The sequence below is a fragment of the Notothenia coriiceps genome, unplaced genomic scaffold (genome assembly GCF_000735185.1).
Source record: "Notothenia coriiceps isolate Sejong01 unplaced genomic scaffold, NC01 NC01_scaffold00037244, whole genome shotgun sequence".
Taxonomy (NCBI): Eukaryota; Metazoa; Chordata; class Actinopteri; order Perciformes; family Nototheniidae; genus Notothenia; species Notothenia coriiceps.
In genome coordinates this window covers 1,976,193-1,998,384 of record NW_011369945.1, presented here as the reverse complement: position 1 = coordinate 1,998,384, position 22,192 = coordinate 1,976,193, and the positions used below count along the sequence as shown (strand labels likewise).

The following is a 22,192-nucleotide window of genomic DNA, read 5'->3' as shown; positions in this document are numbered from 1 at the left end:
TTAGGGATGTAACGATACACTCAACTAACGAATCGCGATTTTAAGTTCCCGATACGATTTGCTCAAGATCTCTTTTTTTTNACATTTCAACAAACAAGTTGCATATTTGCATAACGTATTCAAGTGTTACCATTTAGTGCAATAGTAGCTACAGAACATGTACTGTGTAAACTGTACTGTTACAGTACAGTTTACACAGTACATGTTCTGTAGCTACTATTGCACTAAATGGTAACACTTGAATACGTTATGCAAATATGCAACTTGTTTGTTGAAATGTTAATAAATGGGAGCTTCCTCAAACAGCCATCTCTTTCCCGACAATCCCCTCTGTGCACGAACCCTTACATATGGTAATTAAACATTAAAACACCTGCGGATTATAGTCCAGTGCGGCTTATATATGTACACATCATTCAATTTAGCTGCTGCGGCTTATATTCAGGTGCGCCTTATAGTCCGAAAATTACGGTAAATGTTTATTTAACTGTTGGGTCTTTATCATATTTATTCTGTCATCCTTAGGGCATGAGTGCAGCAGCACTGACGGCTTCAACCGAACCTGGGTCTTGGGATAATAAACCTGCTGCCACACGTTACCAGACATCTCTCTCTGCGGCCACACCTTCAGTGATTCCAAAGACTGTGGATTACGGGCATGGCCACGGTATGAGCAGCAAAGATGTACATATTCGACCATTAACAGATGAAAAGGGTTAAGTTTCAGAACTTTGTTGTTGACAAAAACACTCAATGTTTCAGAGCCTGGAGCCACTGTTGAGCGGATCTCTTATGGTGAGAGGATTGTGTTGAGGCCTGACCCAGTTCTATCAGACCGGGGCTATGAAAAAGGTATATCTCTTCAGGTTATCTTTCTCAACTTGAACAGAGCTAGCTCTTAACCCTGTTCATTGATAAACTCTTCCATTCTCTTAGAACCCCTTGGTCCCAGGGATCCTTACGGCAGAGATCCATATTATGAAAGAAGATCAGACCCTTACATGGAGCGCCGGGAGTACAGCAGAGAGAGGGAGTTATACAGAGAGAAGCCCCCACCTGAATATGAAAGAGAACGATATGAGAGGGAGCGCTATCCACCACGAGAGAGAGATGACAGGTAACATATTTCCTCGTGGCTATAACATTTATTTTTCCAAACTGTAGGGAAGTGAGCTGCTTCCGTACATATGTAATTGTGTTTTTCTATGTGTCTGCTTTGATTCAAGCACACAGTCGATGGTTGAAGAAAGGTACTTTATCACATTGTTTCAATACATTGTGATTAGTGTGCCTGTTTAACCTGTTGGACCCTGTTTTTTTTTTTCACAACACTGTGTCTCAGGGGATTTTAATATTTAAGAACCTATTAATGTGTTATACCAGATTAACGGAAATAATCTCAGCTAACTGACGATACAAACAATTTTTACCAAAACAATACACAAGTCTCATAAGAAGCATCTAAATGACCCCTTAGCGAAAAATGCTAACGGACATTGGCACAGAACTCAAGATAAAAGTACCCTTATTACTTATCGTAGCTGCACATAGAAGATATCCGATTAAAGCTGAGGTTCCACAGATTATTTAGGTATATAGTATCATCACTGAGTGATCCGAACTCGCGACAGGGGAAGCAAACACAGACATCACAACACGTACCTTTACGGAGCTTCTAGGGAGATTGTCTCACCGTAGCTGTCAATCTGATCAAAAGACGTGTTCAATGGCATTAAAACGAGAAAAAACACGGCTGAATCGGTTAATCCATAGGTCTTTAGCATCTCTGTATAAAAAAAAAATTATTTCATTTATAATCCATAATTCCATTTTTATGTAAAAATCGCAGAGCAAAAGTTAGCTGCTAATGGTAGCCACCAGAGTGGCTGCTGCTTCCGGCCTAGGCTATGCGGCAGTCTAACACACACACATTACCAAATAAGGACTATGTGGGAGTTCCCCTCGATTCTATTGGCTCTGACGGTTAGAAAGATATGTCACATGTCAAAATCCAGCAAGGGGGGCCAGATATGGAAAATCCACCCAAATGGCCCCAGAAGAGGTTTTTCTTTGCTAAATCCGTCTAAAAAGGTAAAATATCACTTGTTTTGTATCAATCTTGATACAGGGTACTTATATGTTGTACTTTGGATTCCTAAAGCTTTTAGTCTACTAACCCATCATCCAAGGTACACTATCATTTAAAGTTTTTTCAATCTGAATTTTCTTTAAAATAAAAAACATCTATATTTATTCTGACTTTTCTACATCCAACTCACAGGTTTATCATTACTTTGAGAAAAAAGATTATTAATTTAACCCTCTTAGAAGGGAAGATATGGTCATTTGTTCTGGGAATGTCATTTTCGAGCCTGAAACCTGAAAAATAGNATGTACATGCACAATGTATTTTTTAAGCAGAATTTAAAGGTGGGGTAGGTAAGTTTGAGAAACCGGCTCGAGATACACTTTTTGTTATATTCCATGGAATGCTCTTAACATCCCGATAGCAATGAATATCTGAAGTGCTTTCACAAAAAATCCATAAAAAAATGTCATCTGTGGAAGCCGTAGTACTGTAAAAAGCACGACCAATCATTTTAGCCGGCCCCGCTAAAATAACTGGATGGCCTACCTGCCTGTCAGCCTTCCATCTGTGCACAAACTTATCTCGTGCCCTCATTGGTTATGTGCGCGTTCGTGTATGTTGGAGGAGGGGCTCTGTAAGGAAGTGGCAGATTTGTTCCGGCTGTGTATTTTCAAAAGCGCACTCGAGCTGGTTTCTCCAAAATTACCTACCCCACCTTTAAATGTTGTAGAGGGCCAAGAGGGAGATTACAAAAAACTTGAAAAGTATAACTATGCGACATCTTTAGTAAACTCATTATGTTTTGTTGGCAAAATCTGAATCTGCAAAGTAAACAGCATATCTTTCAAATAAATGTAATGGAGTATCGAAACAGGGTACATTCCTCTAAGAATAAATGTAATATAACTACAAAGTGGAATAAGATGAAAATATATTGCATGCAAACAAATGTACAAGTCTCATAATGATACTCTATTGCAGTTCACAGGTATATCATGTACTTTTTGTTTTTTTGACAGGCAGTCTGTGTACACAGAGTCTATATTGGTGTTTATTGGTATGTTTGTATGATTATATATCGCACCATGTACAATTTGAATTGTACATTGTTAAACATGGACTTGCCCTGACAATTAAATAAGGAAGCAAACATGAAGAAGTGGTCTTACTGCAGTGATGTTAAGGATGGGATGGCTCGCAGCAGCATCAGCACTCTGTAATATGTCTCACAGTGCCTGGTTACAGATCTCTATCTCTCTATTATTTGTTGTGTGCTCACTGTTTCCACCTCTGTTATCTCATCCTCATACACCTCCTGACCACTCGGGTTCCTGCTTGCTGTGATATTCCCAAGGAAGTGCTATATTTACAGGAATAAATCAATGTCATACGGGTTTGGTGAGACTGGATCACCTGACATGAGGAAGGCTATGAGAGAGCACTTGTAACAGAGCCATAGTTGCTGATGTGAACATTAACTCAAACAATAAAAATGTTTTCCAGTGGTACACTCAATACGTCAAGGGAACAATAGGAAAAACAGGATCTTGTGATGATTTGGTACTTTATTTTTAAATTATTCCATGTAATCTCATTTAGTTACTGACAGTAAAAAACTCCAAAGGTTGTATTCATTGTTTTCTTCTACATGATACCAGAGAATCTAGGCCGGAGCAATAAAAAACACTGGGATCTTTACCAAAAATGTAGCCTGTTTATGTGAGAGGGATGAAGATGAAGAGGGTTTAAAGGCTACGCTTGCACACAATTGGTGCACTTAGTGATTGATTTAGTATCTTTGAAGGGAGTGGATGTGTGTCTGCTTCAGCATCACAATTCAATCCATTAAGGAGGTCATGTTTTTCTATAAGTACACAGGAGTGTCATAGAGTATTTGTTTATTTTTGGAAAAGAGGAGCTTTTATATTGAAACTAATTTATCATTAAGGCACTGATTGTATATATAATGTATAGTCATTTTAGGCAAATAACACTATTTGCAATATGTTGACATTCACCGACTTAAGTATGACAAAATCCTATTTGCCCCTCTTTACCATTGTTGTCAGAAAAAGGGAAATATCATAATGCACCGTTTCCAAGATGTACAGTTTTTTTATAACCTGCATAATTACACATCGTTAGACATATTTTGACGAGTGTCTGGGATTATTTTGAAAGAAAAAAAGGGAAGGAGGGAAGTGGATTCATGGAGTGGTGGTAAAAATAACGTTTTTCTATAGTACCATCTGCATTGTGGTGAACGATGAGTCAAGACTGTGTCTGGAGGTGTCTGGTTTTGTGGGTATTTCCCAAAGATGTGGTTCTGGATAGTATTGTGACAAAAACAATTTATACTTACCCTGCAGATGTATATCAAGTAGAAAAACTATGAAAAATATGACTGACTTGTTCACATCTTCAACTAGAGAGGACTATAACATGTTAAGGATATGCTGGTGTTTATGCATAACAAATGACAAAACGTGTGTGTGTAAATACCTGTCATAAAACGTTAGGACAGAAACACACATTTCTTAGTTATAAGAAATAAGTTAAAAAGCTGTTTCATTTTTTTTACCTTGCCTTCAGACGCCCACGCAGTAAGAACTCTGCAACAGTTTGGCAAAGCTGCAAAACCACAAACTGCTCTCCGTCGCCTTTCATCATTCAGGCAGCTGAAGGAAAGTACAAAGAAAATAATGTTTTAATGCAAAGGCTTTCTGGATGATCAGAATAGACAAAAACTAAATGTTTATTCAAAGTTTTTACACATAAAAATGAAAAATAACTCATCACATATTGCCAAACAAACATTACAATTAATCATGGCATCATGTGTATTCAAAAAGGTTCTCTTAAAAAATAAATGCAATCTCAAAAAAATCTCAAAAAGAAGCAAGAAATACAATGAAGTCAATCAATAAATAAAAATAGCTCAAAATAAGGGTTAATTTTGGACATTATTAGAATAAAAGCAGTTGAGCACTTCATCACTTTGTTAAATTTATGATAAGTATTTAGAGGGTCCATCAGTTTAAAAAATATGTCTGACTTTATATGAACTTTTGCTGTATTTTTTTTCCATTAAGTACACTTTTATTCACGTGTCTTGCCATTAGTAGATTTGGGTTGCATTGACTTAAGCACAGATAAAGTTATATTTATACTTTTAACCACCAATATAAATTGACATGCAGCAAGTAAGCCTTTCTACAACTTTCCTATAGATGCTCTTTAAAAACGTTTGGGGGACAAATTAACGTGCTCTGCATACTTGGTCTGCATATCCTGACTGGTATATTTTTTCAGTGTGTCATTATCAAAGCTTATTGTTCTTGGCAGGGACCATTCCCCTCTTAAAGGCTTAAAGTGCCAAACAGGGCAGCACCATGTGTGTTCATGTACTGAGTGACATCTCTGGCTGCCCTCCTGCAGGCCCGAGGAATTCAGCTGAAAGTCTACACCTGCGACAGGAAACCTTGAAACTGTCTACAGAGGCACATTTTAAGGGACCCTCCTGTTTTATGAAATATGTCTGCTTTTCGGCTCAGTTCTGCTTTATTAACCCCAAATGCCCCCCCTTTAGAGTTTGTCATCCATGTAAAGTGACGGTGACGCACAGGCCCCCCCGACCTCCCCTCAGATGCGAGACATAAATCACAGCAGAACCAAATTAGAATCTAAAAAAAGGAACAGAGTGGGGTATTTCGGCGAGCCTCTAATAACTCAGAGGCTTGTTCTCGAACAGTTGAGATGGCAGCGTGCAAAAAACAAATCTCTCCTTTGATAATAGTAATCAATCCAAACCTGAGACTTAATAAAAGGTGCACAGGATGAATGGGTTGTTTTGTATTTAAATAATACTAAAACACAATTTTCCTCAGGCAGCTGGAGGATACAACTTTTATTTTTCTCTGAAATGTAAATGCAGTTCAGATGTGACTTTGATATTTGTAAAGTAATGCACCGGTAGATTTGATCTCTCAGGCAAAAAGCACTTTCTTTCAAGATACGATCCAATCTTTCTATTCCAATCCCCAAAAACAATTTTCTATCTTCTCCACCCTCTTTGAACCCCCCCAAAGCCCCTTCCCCCTCCTCCCTTCTTCCAAGCGACTTCGTTAACTACTTTGAAAAAAAGCTTGATGATATTCGCTCTTCTTTTTCCGACTCACCATTAGTCACCACTGGGTCCCCAGACCCACCCTTCACCCACACACTAACCTCCTTTACCCCTCTCTCTCAAAGTGAGGTTATTACCCTCATTACCTCTGCCCGTCCTACCACCTGTCCTCTGGACCAGCGGTTCCCAACCTGGGGGGCGCGCCTTGTCTATACATTACAATAAAATATAAAAAATAATTAGTTAATTAATTTGAATACAAATCCAAGTTAGTAGCTATTATAGGCATAAAAAGACAGAAATTTATAATTTTTTCTTTAATATAAATGTTTCTTCTGCGCGTTAAGTGTCCAAACCGGGGTTGTCTGGATAAGCGAATTTTTTAAAACATAGTCATTGTCCAGTCCAATAACCATCAAACTCACTCCAATAGTGCTCCTTAATTACGCTTTCATACTCCTGGGGGGGCGCAACGCAACTTCCAACAGGAGTCATTTGGGGGGGTTCTTGGGAAAAAAGGTAGGGAACCACTGCTCTGGACCCTATCCCTCAAACCTCCTTCAGACTATCGCTCCTGATATTCTATATATTCTGATGTTTCTCACCCATTTCATCAACACTTCTCTAACTTCTGGTCACTTTCCAAACACTCTCAAGGAGGCAAGAGTAAACCCTCTCCTAAAGAAACCCACTCTCAACCTGTCCAATGTTATAAACTACAGGCCTGTCTCTCTCTCCTCCCGTTCCTGATCCGCACCAATCTGGTTTCAAGGCAGGTCACTCCACAGAAACTGCTCTCCTTGCTGTCATTGAGGAACTGCACACTGCTAAAGCAGCCTCCCTCTCCTCTGTCATCATCCTTCTGGACCTGTCTGCTGCATTCGACACGGTGAACCATCAGATCCTCCTTCGCACTCTCCAAGAACTTGGAGTTTCAGGCTCTGCACTTTCCCTCCTCACCTCATACCTCAAAGACCGCACCTACAAGTTAACTTGGAGAGGGTCCGAGTCCGACCCTTGTCAACTAACTACAGGGGTTCCTAAGGGCTATGTCCTCGGTCCCCTCCTCTTCTCCTTGTACACAAACTCGCTCGGATCTGTCATTAACCCACATGGTTTTTCATACCACTGCTACGCTGACGACACCCAATTAATTCTGTCCTTTCCCCGCTCAGAGACCCAGGTCGTCGCATGCATCTCTGCTTGTCTAGCTGACATTCTCAGTGGATGTCTGTTCACCACCTCAAGCTCAACCTTGACAAGACTGAACTGCTTTTCCTTCCGGGAAAAAATTGTCCCACTCTTGACCTAACAATCAACATCGGCCCCTCTGTTGTTTCCCCGACTCAGACTGCAAGGAATCTGGGTGTGACCCTAGATAACAAACTGTCCTTCACTGCAAACATCGCTGCTACAACCCGCTGCTGCAGATACAAGCTTTACAACATCAGGAGGATACGTCCCCTCCTGACCCAGAAAGCGACGCAGGTTCTGGCCCAGGCTCTCGTCGGGCCTAGACTACTGCAACACCCTTCCTGGCTGGTCTACCTGCATGTGCCATCCGACCTCTGCAGCTCATCCAGAATGCAGCGGCTCGTCTGGTCTTCAACCTTCCAACATTTTCCCACACCACGCCGCTCCTCCGCTCCCTTCACTGGCTTCCAGTAACTGAAGAATCCACTTGAAGACACTGGTACTGGCGTACCATGCTGTGAATGGTTCGGGCCCTTTCTATATCCAGGACATGGTTAAACCGTACACCCCAGCACGTGCACTCCGCTCTGCATCAGCCAAACGGCTCGCTGCACCCGCGATGCAAGGGGGACCCAAGTTCCCATTTGCAAAAACACGTCGGTTTGCTATCCTGGCTCCAAAATGGTGGAATGAGCTCCCCATTGAAATCAGGACAGCAGATAGCTTGCACATCTTCCAGCGCAGACTGAAAACTCATCTCTTTCGACTCCTCTTCGAGCGATAGAATTACTAACAAAGAATTGCTAACAAAGCACTTATATACTAATAAAGGACTGGCTTATCTAAAGCCAGTTGAGTAGCACTTGAAATATTTAGCTCTATGAAACCTGATGTACTTATATGATTCTGTTTTCTTCAAGTTTATATCTTCCTGGTCGAATGCACTTATTGTAAGTCGCTTTGGATAAAAGCATCAGCTAAATGCAATGTAATGTAATGTAATTTGGCACCATTTATACAGCTATATGGCTATAAAGATGGCTATATTGAAAAATACATCTAGGTGTGCAGAACTTTCAACATTCAAATAGAAAATTAGCAAGAGAAATAGCCAAAATCAATTAGGAATTGTTTTTCAGAGGTTTTTTCTTTTAGTGCTTGAAGAGTATAACTTCCCCATAATGTGCTACAAACAGACACAGGCCACACTAGAGGGAAGCAGCAGAGGGAGATTTTCAGTTTCAGATTTCTGGAACTTTCTGAAGTTTCTCCTTTAGAAGCCATTATTTTGTGCATGTGTGTTTAGTGTGTGTTATGAATCAAGTAACCGCTTTATTAAGTTGAGAAAATAAAAATGGATTTCAGCAGCTAAAGCTACATGTGCAAAGACTCTTCAAGATTTACTGCATTACTTAGGCGTTAAACTTCCTGCACCTGAAATAATAAGAGTTCTGCTCTCTGTGAATTTGTCTGAGAAAAGTAATAGTGTGTTTCCTTTTCAGTCTTATAACGCACAATAAATCTACTCAAAAGTCCAAATGCAATGTTGAAAGCATAATAACTTCCGGGTACAGGATGACAAACAAGGTGAAATACTTTCATTTTTGCCTTTGCATGAACAATCAAAGTTAAGCTCTGTTTACCAGATTGAATGTTAATAGTTAACAGGGATATAACAGGAAGTGATGACTATGCTCTTCCAAAAAACATTCATCACATAAAAATGCATATTGACTTTTACAATAGGTCTTAAATTGGTTTGTGTTTGTCATTTGTAGACTGAAACATTTTTTGAGTACTTAAAAGAGTAATTTCGGGTTGTTGATAACTCTCATTTCCCTGTAAGAGCTTAATGGCTAATTTCCCTATTTTGGGGTAATGCAGTAATTTAACAACGACTTCTGAAAGTTATCGGGAACAAAGCCACATCCTTGCACATGTTTAAATAATCTCAAAGACATACTGTATTAGAAAGAAAAATAAATACTTCTGTTGCTCAAAATCCTGTTGATCTCACTGTAAAATATACTGTGACACACAAGTACTCATTATGCAGAATGGCTCATTTAAGAATACCATATAGTATATAATTATAATGATGCATTAGTCCATTCATCACTTAAATGTTGCAGCTGTTTTTTATTTATAGCATACACTCCTAGTTTGCAAATTACCTCCATGGATCCACAAAGGAAACGTCTTGTTTTTATCAGAGAGGCAGACCTTCCTTTTTAACAAAGCCTTTAGTTAGAGCTGGTTTTAGATTATTCCCTATGTACGTCTTCCTGGTTCCTACATTTTATTGTATTTCTATTGTCTTTTCTTGTATCTTAATTCATTTTATGTACATGTTATAGCCTACTCTATCTTGTCTTGTCATTATTTTCCTGTTTTGTTTACAATGCTGTTGTTTGTTTCTGTAAAGTCCACTGAGACCTGTTTTGGGTTATTGGGCAACTGTGCCACTGTGTAATATGCCATATTTGCTTTTGTTGATTCTATTTTTCTAATTTATCTGGATCTACAAAGAAACTTAAAAAGTAGAATATGTGCCTCTAAAATGTAGCGGAGTAGATAGTTTAATAAAGGGCAGTCCACACTTTTTTTCACTGAGGGCCACAGAAAAATATACGAAGTGCTGGGCCACTCACTCGAGTAGAGGTATATTGCTTTATGTGTTAAGTTAAGTCATAAGTTAGCAAAATCAATCAAATGTGGGTAAATTATGCTTCAAACTTGAATATACTTACATACAGCCTACATCCCAGTTCTCTAGGGTTTCATTTATTTTGTAACAAAAGTATTGGCAGCTCATTCCTTGAAACAGAAGCATCAGATTGATTTTAATAAGGGGAAATATGAAGGTATATTTCAAGCTTGTCATTTTTATCAACTAAGATTTGTTAGAAAAAAAAATTCAACTTTAATTGACAGAATATATTTTAGATGGCTTGGAAAGGGCATACTAACACATGAATATTACTGTGTAATGTATGACTACATATATATTTAAGACGTACAAGCACAAGTTTCAGGTGTGGGCCGTAGTCCAATCCCATTAGACTTTTATGGACAACAGGCCGCATTTGGCCCCCGTGCCATAGTTTGGACACCTGTGGTTTAATACTTCAGTACATTTACTTTCCAGCACTGTAAATAAGTTTCCTGACATACTTATGAAGCGTGGTGATGTTAGCTCTAGAGTTTAACCCAAATAATAAAACACCTGCAGCTAACATGAGTGTATTTATGTTTACAGCATAGCTTTATTAGTGACTGGTTTTATGGCTGGAGGCGTGCATTCACTCTCCCTGTCTGCCTCTCTATCTGAAAGTTTCCTCTCCTGCAGTCTGTGTGTGTTATTTGGTTGCTAGGGGTGGAGCAAACAAACCTCCTCTTACATTATTTTCATCCATGCTTACGTCTGGGACAGCAGTTCCGCATTCCTGAGCCCTCAGACAAGATCACACAGTACTTAAACGGGCTGATGCAACGGCCCCCTTTAGTCCCAAAACCTGCATCCGACTCCCAACACCGTCCCAATATTACTGCGGATTTTTGGACGCACACCAGGTAAGACTGAGTGCCATCGCTATTGTTTTATTCCCTTCTTGTTTTAGTGCTAATAGTTAGCTAAATATTGGTCCAGGCTTGACATTATTTCATATTTTCTACACTTTTCCCACCACGTTGTTAGAGACACGCTGGATATGGTTTGTGACATGTATGCTTTTTAATATGAAATATTAATATTTTTTAAGAGGATGTATATTGACTTATTTCTGCAATAAAAAAAAACTGTTTAAATAGTTTTAAAGTTTTCCGTTGTGTTACCGCAGAAGTCTTTTTTTTTGCTAATAGGTTGTAGTTATCACTGTTGTAGCAACAGTCGCTTTGCAGCTCGTTATTTGCAGACATGTTTTCTAAATTAAACACCAGCTTGGGACGAACTGGAGGTATTTTCATCAGGGCAGTTTTAATGTCAGTGTTGCTAAATAGGAGAAGTGTCGGTTAGCCTTGTGAAGACGATTATGTAACGCTACACACACTGGGGTTTCTACGTAACTGCAAGCTAAGCTAGTCTGCTGCACCAAACTGCACGCGTTTATACCTTTACATTGAAGAAATATGCATGTTCAATTGTTTTAATGCTGTATTTTTCATGCCATGTGCATATTATGCTGTAACACTATAATCGGCTTGCACGTACTGTTCATCCACCTTTTTTCTAACCACACTGGAGAGTCAACACTTTGCATGCAGCTGCAAGATGCATAAGCTAATAATACCAGATTTGCAACAAACTGTATACCGGTGAGTCTCTGCTGGTATGGACCGGGAAATAATAAAAAGGGCTTCAAGGAAATTATCAATTGTAATATGCATCATTTTTTTAAACTAATGATTATTCAGTTTTCCAGAGCCTAAGGTTAGATCAGATCAACCACAGAGGGAGTACATTTACTATGACATAACATAGGAAAAGGTAGAAAATCCTCACATTTAAGAAACAGGAAAAAGAGGATGTTTAGCACTGTTGCTCGATAATTCACTAATACTATTAATCAGTTGTGAAAATAGTTTTTGTACTGCTCTTAAAACAGTACTCCCACTTATTCATATCTTATTACCTCTCTACAGCGTCCAAACACAGTTGCATCATTGACAGAAGACGACTGACAACTTTTCTCTGAGTAAGTACCAAGCCTTCAGAATAGTTTAAGATACAATTATTCAGGGATGCTCTCTTGAGTTTTTACTTCTGAACAGAAACAAATCTTCTTGGCAAATCTGTTTCTCCTTGGAACATAAGTAATTTAAATGAAGTGTGAGGTTTATTTGGCAGCATGTGAGTAAAGCAAAGAATCTGAGCTCTGATTTGTAATCTTTGTTTTGGCCGATCGTAGTGCACATGCTTTTTATGTTTTACTGCACTGGATAAGGGAAACTGTGTGTGTGAGTGATCTCTCGTGTGAATATGCATACTAGAAACAGACTCCAGTATTACTCTTCTCCTATATCACCACATCAATCATTTTCTCACTGTTGTTGTTGTGATGAGCCGGTAAATATTGTCCTCTTGTCTACATGATGGTCTTTTAAAAGATTTACACTTGACTGTGTATCAGTAACTCTATCCAGACCAGAGGTAGCGTTAGATATCTGCCCTTGTTGGCCTGAGGGTTAAAGGCCAATCATGGAATGGGAAATATGATGGTGGGGGCGGATCATGTGCGTGCGTGTGGGTTTGTGACTTGCAAGTTCATAGGTTCAATGTTTCCCTATGGAGCAACTGCATGCTCTCCAGCTGGTGTTGTGCACGCTCATACAACAACATGCCATGCAGGGGAAACTATTTGTATGTTCTTTATTTATGTGGTTCATTTGTGTCTTTATCTATGAAGTGAAGGAGAGTGTGTTGCAGAGGGTTTAAATGTCCCAGCGCCTGCCCGGGCACATCCATACGATGGTCTCTGCATAAATGGAACGCTGCAGTCAGTGGATTAATGGGGAAGGGCTGGCGAGCCGACAAGCAGCGCGGGGCCGACAGGGCTGAGAGACTGGACGTGGGCGCACAGGGTTTATTTTAAGTAGAAATGCCTTCCAGTGCGTCTCTGGAGAGCTGGAATTGCCGAGCTGCACCCCAGTACACTGAACAGACAGCAGACGCATTGCAGGCGAGAGAGCCAACTATGCAACAGCCAGGCTCAATGATACTAATACTAATGCTGGGGGGGTGCAGCTATTCACTGTATCACATTATCAGTATCACATTGTAGTCTCCATAAGCCTTTCCACATGGTCTGTAAAAACAGTGTCAGGCTAGATGTCCACTATGGAAGCAAACACCCAAATGTCCAAAGGTGTAGCCGAGAGACATTAAAACCAGTGTTGTTTTAAAGAAAAGAGCACAGGGAAAGGCTCATTTAGATAGTTAGGGTTTCCGTTTTCTTGAAATTATTTTGGACTTGAAGTCAGCTATCTCCTTTTGCAGTCCAGACTCAAGATGTCGACCTACACATTGACGTTTTGGCTTGCAGCCTCAGGGATGAACAAAAGCTTTGCAAATCTCATTGAAGACACTGGGGCTTGCTCTGTCAGAGCAGGCGTGTGCTTGACGTGCGGCAGATGAGGAAATTTCGGAGGAAAAAACATGAAGCGGCATTAAAGTGACAACCACATGTTACATAATGACGGTGATTACTTCAACAGGCTGTATTAAGTCTTGACTTTGTTGGCCAATATCTTATTTTCAGGGATTACACATAACTTGCCTTGGATTTGTCATTGATGCAAAATCCATACGTTTGAACTGGCTTTTGTCTGCTTTTTTGTATTTGGATTCATTTAATCCATGTGTGAGCCAAGCCAAAGCTCAGTGCCATGCAAAGTCTAATCCTGATTTACAGCATGGAGAAAAATAGCAACAATATAATAATTCAACCAGGACCACCCAGATGCAGAATATAGATGTTTGACTGTTTGCATGGCATGAAGCAGGCCGAGCAGGAATCCAGCCAAAGATCACATAGTAATGTTCGAATGAAGGCAGCCACAGTCCTCATGCCTTGTGCATATCTGCAGGTGCTTTGTGTTTCCATTTGACTGGAATATTGTTTTCATTATAAGGCTGCAGTCTACAATTAAATGCAAAAGCTAAACTACCTGGTCTTGTGCTTTTTCATTTATAACCTCTGCATGCACTGTACTCCAGCTCGCAAACTGTAAATGTGAGGGGGGAAATTAAGCACCCTCATTACCATTGATCTTCTCATCATCATTCACAATTTTGCACAAGGTGAAATGTTCATCATTGTGTTGAATTGCTATAGGAAGGTTCAATCTTTAGACTGGAAGACTGAACATAAATACAAGCTCAAATAAAAAAGGGATCCTATTTTCTGTTGTGATAATCACTTCCACTCCCACACACCGTCACCTCGGGAGTTTAATGACCAGAGATGACCTCGGCACAATGAGAACAACAGGCGTTATTACGGAGCGCCTGTGTCTTGTCCCTCCAATGAAAATATAATGAGGGGATGGAGGAATGTAGATACTGTATATTTGGACTTGTCCCGTCCTCGAGGAAAGTCGGTGCCAAATTCCCTGGTTTCCTCTGAGGATTGCGAAAGGCTGTAACTCAACACACAGCCTGACTGAGTGCAGACGATAATGATGATCGCTCAGACCTTGGCCACAGATTTAGAGAGCATGCCTTGGCCCGAGCCTTTGCGCTCATTGTTCCCTTTCAGCGCTCGTGTGGCGTCCAGCGCTGGGGAAGTTGTTTGCAACAGTTTTGCAAGATGTTGGCGGTATGTGTTATTAGTCCAAAATTAGACTTTAATAAAGTGAGCTGACAGAAAAACTGTTCAAATAGAATCTTGGAAGGTTGCATGTATTTCCCGTAAAACAAGTTAAAGTTAAGTAGTCTGGCAGCAGAAGGATTTCATTTTGTGTCTCAGGAAAAGATAAATTAGCGAGCAAATACCTTCAACTCCTGCTTTCAGTCACCAAAATGACTGTGCTGGTAGAGGTTAGCTGTTAGTGGGCTTCTTATTTAAAAAGCAGCAGTATATAAAAGGTAATGAGTAACCTTTGAAACCCCTCTGTAACCCCCCCCCACCCCGTCTCTATAGGGGACGAGGATAATGGGGCCTCCAGTCGTGCTGCTAGCTATTGGTAAAGGACTAAATTCCTCAGCACTGCTAATTGCTCTCAGGAAAGACTCCGGAAATGGACACATTTGTTGGAGTTGAAGACAGATCGAGTGGGTGAGCAGAGAACGCAGCAGATTGTAGACACAGTATAGGACATGCTTACATATAGGGACCCTCACACACACCTCCAGCTATCTGCGGCTCACATGCAGTTAGAGTAGTTTTGGATCGAAGCCAGAACTCTCGTTGTGTACGTTCCTATATTTCATAACTAATACATGACATTTCCGCTCCCCGCCCTTGGCTTCAGCTCGTCTCCTCTCGGTGCTGGGCTGTGTAGGTGTCTTTGTTTGAGGCCAGTGTGGGCCTAAAAGCTGTAGCACTGGCTTTTCTGCTCGACTGCAAAAGCATAGTAACGGCGTTGCATCATCAAACGCTGACCACTAATCCTCAGCTGCATGCAGCGGACAGCAAAAAGAAAGAAGAGAGAAAACACCCATCTTTTGAAAAATGTAAAATTCACTTTGACTCATGCTCTTTGTCATAATTACGCAGTGCGAGACATGCATCAGCGAATGTTCCCCGTGTAGCGATGAGACTTCTTAAGGGTTTCATGTCTCGAGGCTTGGCGGGCTGTTGAATTTGCAAGGGGGATTTTGAGACACTTGAAGGCAGGTTGAAAGAGACGGAGCAGCTTTAACATATGAACAAACTGTTATAACAGAGTCTGTGTGAGTTTACAACAGTTTCATGAATTGCCTGGATTGGTGTGTTAGTCACTTTTATGTCTCATAATTAAAAGGTGTCTTCCATCAGACATCAAATCACCTTTGTTTCGGAGGCCGCTGGAAAAACCACCCCTTAGGGTTTCTGTGTGATCTGATGTCATGCAGACAAATATGAGGTTTATGTATTTAATACTGAAGTATGAGTGTTTGTGTGAGTGGAGGTCTGGTCTCCACTGCAAGCTTCAACAAGCCACAGCATTGACTAGGGGCTTTCCTTGCAATATGTCTGACTGAGAAGGCTTGCATTACAATGTACTGTATATGAGCTGGTCTGATGGACATAATACATGATTATTCCTTATTCTTTTTGTGTGAATTCCATTGACATTTTCTTTTGTCTGTGAGTGTCTGGCCAACTTGGATATTGGACTCTATTTTGGCTCAGAAAGTGATTTGCTGTCATTCCTAATGGGCGCTTCAGTTCCTGTGGCTGTTCTCCCGGCCCAGGGGTTACTTTGCATTGCATCTTTTGAATTCCACCACAGTTATTGGTCAGCAATGAGCAATGTAAGAAAAATCCGGGCTTATTCTTTTGTCACAAGTCATCAAATCTGATGGACCAAACAATTCATAGTAAATGAAGTAAATTCAGCCCGTGAAGAGTTCTTTCTCTTTCATTCACCCGTGCATTAGCTCTCATATGGTTTGTCTTGTTCTTAGACAGCCTCTCTGCAGAAAGGCCTTGGCACTTTCCAGTCCTCCACCTCTCCCGGGAGTTTAAAAGAGAGGGAATTCTGTCTGAGAGAGATTTTTTACCAGGGCTGTCTTGTTCTTTTCCTCTCCAGCAAAAACAACAGGCTGCTGCCAAGTGCAGTGTAAATGGGAGTATACATACAGAGGGAGAGAGGGAGGGAGGGAGGGGGGTGGGGGCAGTCAGGATTTAAATAATAAAATGGCTCATTGGACACTGGCTCCACACACCAACTTGTCCTTGGAGCGAATAAATCATGCGGACTGGAGGTGGTGGAGAACGGGTCAAAATAGTGTTGACATGTGACTTTTGACCGTCCATGTACGGCAATACTTAATGTTTGAGGTACTAATGAAGGCTTTAGATGCTACAGGAATCTCCCACCAACAATACCCATCACTTTGTGCCTACTGATTGTTAACTAGTTACGATTTTGACGAGAAAGAAAAATACATTTAAAGTATTGTGTGACAGAACACTTTTGTGCTTCAGGATTGATTTCCTCTCTCTAAAAGTGGGCTGATTTGGTTTCAGCCATGCTCGGCGACAGTTAACTCCAACTGTAAAAACACTTTGAGACCAGCCCATAACCAGGGTGGAGTACATTAGAATAGAGTTACATAACCTGGTTTTTTTTGTTCACTACCCTTCTCTATGACTTTTGTATTAGAGCGAGTCTTTCAGCCCTGCAAAAAAAAAGTAGCAAAGAAAGAAAAACTTGGTTTGACTTACAATACAGTGGGCCTGTCAGCTAGTCACCCACCAGCAGAGTCAGCTGTTTCCGCAGCGCCCCACAATACTCGTCTTTGTTGGTTCCATATGAGAGGAGCTTTGTTCGGTTTGTGCCCAACATGTAGAGGTTCAGATTCATACTCTGCAGGCAAATGTGAATCAAGCTGTTAGTAGAAGTGACACTGATAACATTCATCTTTAAAAAACACCTCGTTGCTTTAGGTTCGGCGGATAATCCCAGTTGCCATTTTGTCAGCATGCCAAAGTAATTGAAGTAGGAGTGGTTTTTATTTGCAAAATTGTTCCACAAAAGTATCATTTCATCATCAGAATATGATAAATAGCAGCTTAATGTTTGCCACCATTCCTCATCTTCACATACTGGATATGTTGTACTTTATTCCTTTACAATAAGTGTTTCTTGTCAGACCTTTCTAAAATCCTCTGGTCTCCTCAGAGATTGCAGGGATGGGCTGGGTACAGTCGGCTCATGTTTCACTGCTCCCATCTGTAACATTTGTTTTTTATTTGGCCATCAGAAGTTTTCCAACTCTTGGTCTTACAGTAATTAGAGAGACGTCTTAATTCTCCAGCCACTTCCTTTGAGCCTGCACAATTCTCCTCTTTCTCCCCTCTTTCCCTCATTCCTCCCTGATTACATTAAAAAGGGCTGTGGTCAACCCCCTTAAAACGACCCAAAATTGTTGAAAGTGTTTAGGAATGCATGAGCGTTACCCCAGTGCTTTTGATATCCTTTGAATCCCCTCTTGCGAAACGAAACATTCAAGACGAAAGCCACTTGGTTAATTATTAGTTGCATAAGTGTAGATGGTCCTGTATTTATGCGTTCATACAGACGGCTTCCCTCTGCGTGTGAAACTACAGAGATGAGTGTGAAGCTGCCGATGGTCTGGAGTTTGTTTTTTCATCGACTGCTGACTAAGAAGATAACACAGCTGTCAAAGCTGTCATCGTTTGACTGCATTCCTTGAAACAGCAACCCGTATCTACTGTGTAAAATGTTCAATGACAAGGAGAGACAACAGTAAATGAAACTTGTTTTGGATGGAATGCTAATACTACAAGATCACAATAAAGATAACAGAGGGCAATTTGATAAAAGGAACTGGGTATAAACGTACCGCTCACGACCATAGCAGAAACACAAATGGGTAAAACAATATTCCTCTTCAAAATCCAAAAAATGATCTATACTATGAACTTAAGGCAATAAGAAGTAGAACATTTAAAACATGTCTTTACATGCTTTCCACTGCATATACAAAAAGGGGTAATTTGTATCAACAACTGCCTTTAAGGCTTACTTCTCTCGTCCTAATCGTTCCCTTCCTCTCTTCTCTCTCCCGTAGCGGCGGTGGTGGCCGGGTCGGACATGATGCCAGGACAGATACCTGACCCTTCGATGGCGGCGGGCTCCCTGCCCTGCCTGGGCCCGCTGGCGGGCATCTCGGCCACCACACTCACTGATCAACTCAAGCTAGCCGACTTCCGCCAGCTGGGCACCATGCTGTCCCCGCTGCACTTCCTGGGGCGGCTGGGGAAGAGGCCGCTGGCCATCAAGACAGAGGTGAGGAGGGGGAGAAAGGAGAGCTAGTGCAGCAGGAGGTGAAAGATGTACATCGAGTCAGGCAGTAGAGAAGAAGAAGGAGGGTTTTAGACTCAGGATGTTTTAAAGTCATCCATTAAGGCAGTTGTTATCATAATCTGTAAAATATACTTACATTTACAGTTGTAATTGTAATCATTCTTAAATTAATCAAACACAAGCAATTCAAGATTTCTGTTAATTAAAATAAAAATAATGGAAAGAATATAAAAATAAAAGAGACGTTTATAATTATGGAAATACTTAAAGGTGGGGTATGTAATTTTGGAGAAACCAGCTCGAGTGCGCTAGAATTTGAAAATACACAACCGGAAAGAATCTGCCACTTCCTTACAGAGCCCCTCCTCCAACACACACGAACGCGCACATGACCAATGAGGGCACGAGATAAGTTTGTGGACAGCTGGAAGGCTGACAGGCAGGTGGGCCATCCAGTTATTTTAACCGGCCCGGCTAAAATGATTGGTCGTGCTTTTTACAGTACTACGTCTTCCACAGATGACATTTTTTTATGGATTTTTTGTCAAAGCTCTTAAGATATTCATTGCTATCGGGATGTTAAGAGCATTCCATGGAATATAACAAAAAGTGTATCTCGAGCCGGTTTCTCAAACTTACCTACCCCACCTTTAATATTCTGGTACCAGTAAATGTCCTGACAATAGGCTTAATATATACAGTATGTTGGTATAAAATATATATTCTATCCATAAAATTTTATTGTCAGTAGTTGTAGGTGTATTGATCTGAGCTTGTTTGAGGATAGAGTGTGAAGACAATACAAATATTTCTATGCAGATTACTATATTAATGTTGATGATCAGTAAACATAGTATGGTAAACTGAAAATACAGTTTACTTTGGCTTGTTAATTTTGTATGTTGAATTTTTCCCCCTCCAGTGCTCAACAATATTTACTATAGAGGTTGCACAACATGCATGTTGTTTTGGTGAGGTAATTACCACTATTGGTTGTAGGTTTATTGATAAAATGTTCGTTTGTAGATGGATGAAGATGATGATAGGAGGAAGCGGAGAAGAGACAAAAACAAAGTAGCAGCTGCGCGATGCCGAAACAAAAAGAAGGAACGGACTGACTTCCTTCAAAGGGTGAGTTCATGACACAGCATTGCAGAGTGGAAGCCAAGAACATGACAAAAGATTGGCTCACTTTTTTTCCTGATCCATTTATATAAAAACCTGTCTGAAAATGAGCTGATCAGATTTTGAACACTTTATAATGTCATAACAATTTTTTGGCTTGTTTAACCATTAGCCAATCAACCAAGGTAACACCCCCCACCTTATCACCTGAATCTCCTCCTAGAGCACCATTGTGTTATTTTTAACCAAATATCTCTCAGAGGGGTGTGGGGAGGGGCTCCTTATTTTCATCTAAAGTAACAGACACAGAATCAGCACTTTTGAAACAGGGCTGAAACAGAGGGGATTATGGGATGCTACAATGCATGATCAGTTGGGTATTTGGAGCCAAACACTTCAGAGACATGTTTTGTATATATCAGATACCTATAACATAACCTTTAAGTGAACCTGAACAGCTGATGAAAGTACTCTGAACATTGTATTTGTCTGGTAGTATCTCATAATTCAACATCTTTGTCCAGGAGTCGGAGCGTTTGGAGGTGGTGAACTCCGACCTGAAGGCCCAGATCGAGGAGCTCCGTATGGAGAGGCAGCAGCTAATGGTGATGCTCAATCTCCACCGGCCCACCTGCATCGTGAGGACCGACAGCGTCAAAACTCCTGAGAGTGAGGCCAACCCATTTCTGGAGCAGCTGTCCACCGACGCCAAGTGAAACCGGGAAACCAGGGACGCAGGAGTCCCTGACGCCCAAACTAGCACCACGTGGTAGCCATTTCAAATGAAAAACATAACTGGCAATATCTAAACAAGCACTTGAGCTCCAAGACTTTTGGAGACTCTGCCCAAAGACCTGAGGTTGTAGGGCTTCCTTAGTACTGCTACATGAGCTGGCTCTGTCCATTGGAAGACTGGAAATATCCAGTTTCATCTCCACATTAACTGTTGTTGTTGTTGACACCCGCTGTGCCTAATGTTACTTCAACCATCTCTACATAAAAGGGACCAATGGAAAAAGAAGAGTACGACTGGAAACAACGCCGAGGAAACACACTAATATCAAAATGGTGCTCTGTTACAAAAGCCCTGAGTAGATTGTGTGGCATTTTTTTAATGCTGATACCTAAAAAGGCTTTTGCAGCTTCCCTTTGTATGCTAGCGGAAATATACAGGTGTAGAGTTTTTAGGACATAATACTCAATAAAAGTACACCAAACAGAGTAGAGTTTTTTTTTTGTAATGTTGATTTCTTTACCCTGCCTTGACGATGGCAGTTACCGGTTGATCCGATTTGTGGTGACGCTGGCGTCATAAAAAGCACATACAGTATACACAAAATGTTTACACCCTTGTTTTTAGGACTTGTTGTCTGTCCATTATGTACTTGTTTTATACTGCTTTGTATACATAAACATATATGAAATGCTTGTTAATCACTTGATGTGATTTGTCTTTTCAATCTTTTCCAGTCTTTGTCTATCATGTTGCGCTGTCTAACAGCTGTGAAAACAAGCAGCACTCTTTTCAGCTGAGCAGTATTTCAATGTCTGTTATGGACCTGTATCTGCTATGTATGACTCTTTTACCCTGAATAGATTACATTTTATTTTCTAAACTACAAGAAAGAGCATGTCTTGTTATTTGCAATTACCCCATCAGACATGCAAGATTTCAGTTAAAATCCTTGTAGGCTATTACTTCCTCCCGATCATGACACTTAAACTATCAAGTGACAAAGGTTGTGCAATCATGTTTTCTTCGGTTGAGGCACATTGCCAAACGCAGGGCTTTACTTTCATTTGCAACTCAGTAAAGGTCAATCATGAATTTATATATACCAGGCATGATTATTACCACATTAATGCAATATTTTAGAATGCATCTTTACATTACTTTCTTTAAAGCATAAAGAAACACCTTTAATTGTAAATATTTTTGGAATTATTATTTGTGACACTTTCTTCAATACCTTCACATGCTTTGACCTCTTTTCTTAATTGTGTTTTTGATAGAAGACTTGGTAGCATTGATTTGTTTGTAGAATTGTATACTAATAATGTTATTTCAAGACTAGTACATTTGTTGCTGATGGAGGACAGCATAATCTCTTTCACTACATTTTAAAACAGCAGACATTTATTTTGTAATTGGGACCATTTATACTAATTTTTGCTGGGAG

At 40.4% G+C, this 22,192-nt stretch overlaps 2 protein-coding genes across 3 annotated transcripts in view; both read left to right on the top strand.

The window, feature by feature from the left end:
- The window catches only part of LOC104965182 (YLP motif-containing protein 1-like), a 9,263-nt gene extending 8,142 nt beyond the window's left edge, over window positions 1-1,121 (top strand). Inside the window, exons 6-8 of the mRNA XM_010794141.1 lie at window positions 526-667; window positions 763-852; window positions 937-1,121. Of these exons, the coding sequence (XP_010792443.1) occupies window positions 526-667; window positions 763-852; window positions 937-1,121 (417 nt within the window). The remainder of the gene's footprint in view (window positions 1-525; window positions 668-762; window positions 853-936) is intronic.
- A 9,740-nt stretch (window positions 1,122-10,861) lies between these two features.
- LOC104964430 (jun dimerization protein 2-like) lies at window positions 10,862-21,868 on the top strand. Of its 2 annotated transcripts, XM_010793210.1 has the most exons (5): window positions 10,862-10,982; window positions 12,051-12,103; window positions 18,652-18,869; window positions 19,914-20,018; window positions 20,537-21,868. In XM_010793210.1, the coding sequence occupies exons 3-5, from the start codon at window positions 18,675-18,677 to the stop codon at window positions 20,726-20,728; spliced, it is 492 nt and encodes a 163-aa protein (XP_010791512.1). In that variant the 5' UTR covers window positions 10,862-10,982; window positions 12,051-12,103; window positions 18,652-18,674; the 3' UTR covers window positions 20,729-21,868. The 2 variants fall into 2 exon arrangements, with proteins under 2 accessions (XP_010791512.1, XP_010791514.1); XM_010793212.1 differs by lacking the exon at window positions 12,051-12,103.
- Window positions 21,869-22,192: the final 324 nt, after the last annotated feature.